General features: G+C 41.0%; 1 protein-coding gene across 2 annotated transcripts in view; it reads left to right on the forward strand.

The window, feature by feature from the left end:
* Positions 1-4,772, forward strand: part of LOC118321970 (capping protein, Arp2/3 and myosin-I linker protein 3-like) — a 26,196-nt gene that overhangs the window by 19,786 nt on the left and 1,638 nt on the right. For both annotated transcript variants that reach the window (XM_035653544.1, XM_035653545.1), the window contains exons 32-37: positions 20-99; positions 1,980-2,153; positions 2,688-2,886; positions 2,985-3,732; positions 3,861-3,967; positions 4,103-4,223. In XM_035653544.1, coding sequence (XP_035509437.1) covers positions 20-99; positions 1,980-2,153; positions 2,688-2,886; positions 2,985-3,732; positions 3,861-3,967; positions 4,103-4,223 — 1,429 coding nt within the window. The remainder of the gene's footprint in view (positions 1-19; positions 100-1,979; positions 2,154-2,687; positions 2,887-2,984; positions 3,733-3,860; positions 3,968-4,102; positions 4,224-4,772) is intronic.

Consider the following 4,772-nt stretch of genomic DNA (forward strand, 5'->3'; position numbering starts at 1 on the left):
TGTGTGTGTGTGTGTACAGCATTGCAGTGAAAATGGAGGAATAAGCCCTCTTGATGATGGACTCCCAGATTTCTACACTAAAAGAGTTCTCCCTGACAGGTAAGAGTTTATTTTACTTGTTTCCCGTCAGTCTTCAGTTAGTAAAACCTTATCTGTGTGTATCTTTTCTTAGAGATCATCCGCTTGATTTACATGTTTTAACATTTACTTTAAGATACTGCAGTTTCCCCAAGCATACCACATAAGCATACACTTTTAGATTGAGTTCCTACTTTTCAAGCAGTCATTATTTTCCATTTATTTTCCCATTGAAAATCTATTTACAGAGACTTCAAACTTGCTTGAGATAAGTTATCCATTACAGTAAACATTTCGTCACCCTTTTACAGACTCATCTTCTGGGTTTGATTTTCCAATTGTATAGCTTGTGAATAAAATGTATTTTTGCAAAGAAGACTTAAATCTCAGTTGTAAGAGTCATTGAATGCACCAGCAGGAGAGAAGTTTTCTACACAGTCACTTAAATATTCACTCAGTTTGTGGTTGAAATCACTGTAATTAATAATAGGAAATCGTTGTAAAGTGTACGGTGTGCTTTGGGAAAAGTAGGCAGTGGATTCAAAATAAATTTTTACAATGGTAGCTCAGGGGAATATCAGAAAATAAATATATTCGGTAACTCCAATAAAAGGATTTTGCCTCTATCGCTATGAGAATTGCTTTGTGAGTGTATTATAATAGCAAACCAAGACAATAGTAAACCAAGACACACACACAACAACAAAATCCACAACTTTAGAAAAAAAACGTCTCATGCTAAGGAAACGAAAACACAACAATTCCTATATTCAGGTGATTATACCCTAATGGAAACCTGGATACCTATTAATATTATATTCCATTTCTGCCAACAGAGCTTCCTAAATGTTACACACTGGGCCTTTAAGTGTGATATTTTCACAAGAAGCAAAATAACATGACATTAAACATTAAAGATTAAAACATTTCTACAATTTCCAAATTAAATCTTAATTCAATGACATTTCAGTTCAATGATACTTGTGAGCCACACAATCAAACACAAAAGAGATAAAGAAAGAAAATTGTTACTCAGACCGTATAAATCAATGATTCTCTCTCTTCTGTGTGTCTTTCCTGAGGCTTTATTTTAACTGGCTCATGTTTAGGTTATTATTTTTCATAATTCAAGAAGATTTTGTTTCTCTGACCAGTGTGCTGTGTGTTTGAAGTAATCTCATGGCGAGATGCATCCCGCTGGCTGCTTGTACATTCAGAGGAAAATTATACTGCTGTCCATCATCTTTGCTCAAGTGAAACATTAATTTGTCAGTCTTTGGTGATCAGTGGAGCTGGTTGTTTGGAGCATTAGGGTTTGGGTAACAAGATGTGATTGGCTAGTTGGTGACTGCATGTTGTTGGTCAAAGGAGTCTGTATGTTTAGTATATTAGTTGATTGGATGTAGCCGTGGTGGTGGGAGTCATTGACCGCTGGTGAGTTTGTTAAATTTGTTAAATCAGTCGGCTTTGGAAATCAATGTTTGGTCCTACAGCAATCATGCAAATGAAAGGGAAAACATTAAGAACAGTGTGACCCTTTAATTTAGATGTTTATATTTTGGGTAAGCCTTTATTTTGGCGGATCTGAATTCAGGAACAGCGGCCACAGCTTTCAGAATAATGTTGCCTCGCTCCACACTGCAGACCATCAGGTTAAGTCAGTGCTTTTAATATGATTACATTTATAATATAAAAAAGTGCACTTTAAATCATTGTGTAGCAAGAGGTGTAGCCTAGCAACACTCAAACTGACTATACACCAGAAGCAAAGCAGATAAACAGCCGGCGGGGAGGGCTGTGATCCTAGCGGAGATGACTGGAGTGGACAGACATGATGATTGTATTGGACTGGAGTGTGTGTGTGTGTGTGTGTGACATTCAATTTCTCTCACCTCTTTCAGTCAGCTCTCCTCTCTGCACAAAGCTCACTCGCTGAGGAGGAAGAAGAGGAGAAACATGCTAGCCATCTTCGGTTTCCGTAAGAACCGCAACCAAACTTTGTCCAATCAGGGGCCAGAGTCTGAAGCAGAGGTTTATGGAGATGGGTGTCACAATGTTGCTACAGCACCCACAGGGTTCGTGTATGCACAAGCACAACACACACAGACTCCATTTAAAAAGATAACCTTGAATAGACAACACAATGCCAATGTGATGCACCAGACAACAGTACACTATGTCAGAAAGGCGTCTTTCTTCCACATTCTGCTCTACAGCTTCACATTTTCTGCTGGTTATCTCTTCTTGGTTCTTATGGGGACAATCAGCAGCACTGAACTCCATAAATACTCTGACAAATATCGCTCTAAATCTCCCTCATTTCTTTGTTGATACAAGAAATGGCTGATAGCTGCCAAAGTGCAGGCAGGCTGATTCCAGCGTGTGTGCACAGATGTAGATGACAGCCGGTGGCTCAGACTTTCAGCCAAGTGATTAGAAATTAACACGCTGCATGTCAAATACAGATTAGGATAGCAGGATAGCTGGTTTCTGCCAGAGAAGTGATACTTCCTAATTGCATTTTGTCAAAGCTTGTTACATTTTAGTCTTAATTTTGTATTTTGAATATGTGGAGCAGGCTAACATCTTCGGTGTCTTCCTACTTGTAGGACAGCCACAGAGAATGTATACACACTCCTTCAGCCTCCGAGGTCGGCTGCCAGAGCTGGGTCTCCCAGCGAAGGAGCTGATGGGAAAATAAACGATCACCAGGGGAAAAATGCTCTTGTTTTGAGTCCACCACGAGTGCCAGGCATCCCTCACCCGGGCGGGGGAGGCAGCAAACACCCTTTTTATTCCCCCAGAGAGGTACCGTCAGTGTGACCCTCTACAAATATTCATTTTGCTGTAAGTTTGCCTCCGGTGTTATGTTTTTTTTTTGTCTCTTCTTATTGTTTTTTTCACAGAAACCCGAAATGGATGCTGTGTTTGAGCAGCCGTTGGAGACAGACAAGTACTGGGTGGACGACAAACAGAGGCCAACAGAGGTGCTACAAGCAGAAAAGCCATGGATAGAAGCGAGGCAGAGTGATCAACATGCTGAGAAACGGTTTGATAACCGGCTGCAAGAAAGAACTTTTGGAGAACCGAGGACAACCGACAAACAAACAGACAGGTACTGGACTGAGAGCAGACACCCGGACAGACACATGGACAGACAGTGGACTGTTGACAGACACACCCAGCGGCAGATTGACAGAAAGATAGAAAGACAGTGGATGGGCGGCAGACAGATAGACAGGTCGTGGTCGGAGAACAGGCCAACAGACATACAGGTGGACAATCAGTGGACTGAGAGCAGACATCTGAGCAGGAAGATAGAGAGACAAGTGCAGGCGCTTCATTTGGCTCAAAGGCCGCTGCCACCGTACCCGTTGGACAGGACGCCTTCGCCAAAACAGGAAACAGATCCTTTGAAAAGCACAGAAGCAGTAGACTGGCATCAGCAGGACACACAGGGAGACAGACCAATGTGCCCCGACGCTGGTGGAGGGTTTACAGATGGATGGAGGAGCAGCGGAGGAGGAGGAGGAGGAGGAGGAGGTCGAGCTGCTCCCTGTGCATCTAAACCCGATCCCCCGCCACAAAGCAGTAAACCAAACCTGTCCAAACTGAGGCAGAGACATCGGCTCGAGAGCTCAGAGGCTCTACCAGGTACGTTCACTGTCATCCACATTTATGTGCTGCAGGTTTGAAAGGAGATTGTAGGTTGTAAAGAGGTTTAGAGTGCACTTGTTGCCTCAACAAAACCTCAGTGACAGTCGACTCTTTTTAATACGTAGGTACAGAGGAGGAAGGAGATACAGAGAAGGAACCTGTAAAGATGGAAAAGAAAGAGAGAGAAAAAAGAAGAGACTCAGAGGGTCAACCTCCTCCAATTCCAGAAAAGGTGTGCAATTTATTTTTAACGCATGGTTTGTTCAGTCCATTTCTGTGAAAATGAGATCTATTCACAAGTACATCAGTAGTTACTGTAAATTTAGTGCTCTTTTGATTGGTTCATGTTTTCTGTCCTTACAAACAGCCAAAGACGTCCTCGTATGTGTCTTTTCCAAAAGAATCAGCCAATGAGAGGAACTTACCTCCTCCTCCTGTGCCACCTCCTGTTAACAAGCATGGATTACCAGACAGAGCTGCTAGTCAAGGTGACGCATGTATAACTTAAAGATTCTCTCCAGACATTTATTATGACATATACAAATATTCTGCTTGGAACAGTAATGTGTGTTTGATATGAGTTTTTTTGCAAAAAGAAAAAAAAAGTGTCATTTCTACATTAAAATCCTTCAAAAGACATCTCCTCCTTCTTACACCACATTACAAATAATGACATATCTATCTATAAATATGATAGATAATTTTGTTTAATTCTAAAGTTTTCCTGCTGGACACAAGATGTCTCCTACTTTACTGTAAAGTCCATTCTCAGTGTATGTGCACAACTGTGCAAGTTGCATACTGGACCATTATTTCTTTCCATCTTGACATATCAATATTTCCTATTACCACTCTCATATTTGTCTGTTACTTATGAAGCTACAGACAGAACAGACATGAAAGTGGTACTAAGCTTATCATCTAACTCGAATGAGCGTATTTAAGTTAACTATTTAATATAGACAGTAAAATATAGCCAATAGTAAGAGTAGTAGTGGTAAAACAACATTTGTCATAACAGAATGTAACTTCTTCCA

This window comes from Morone saxatilis, unplaced genomic scaffold, assembly GCF_004916995.1.
Source record: "Morone saxatilis isolate NCDOM2014 unplaced genomic scaffold, NCSU_SB_2.0 Contig12, whole genome shotgun sequence".
In the NCBI taxonomy this organism is placed as follows: Eukaryota; Metazoa; Chordata; class Actinopteri; family Moronidae; genus Morone; species Morone saxatilis.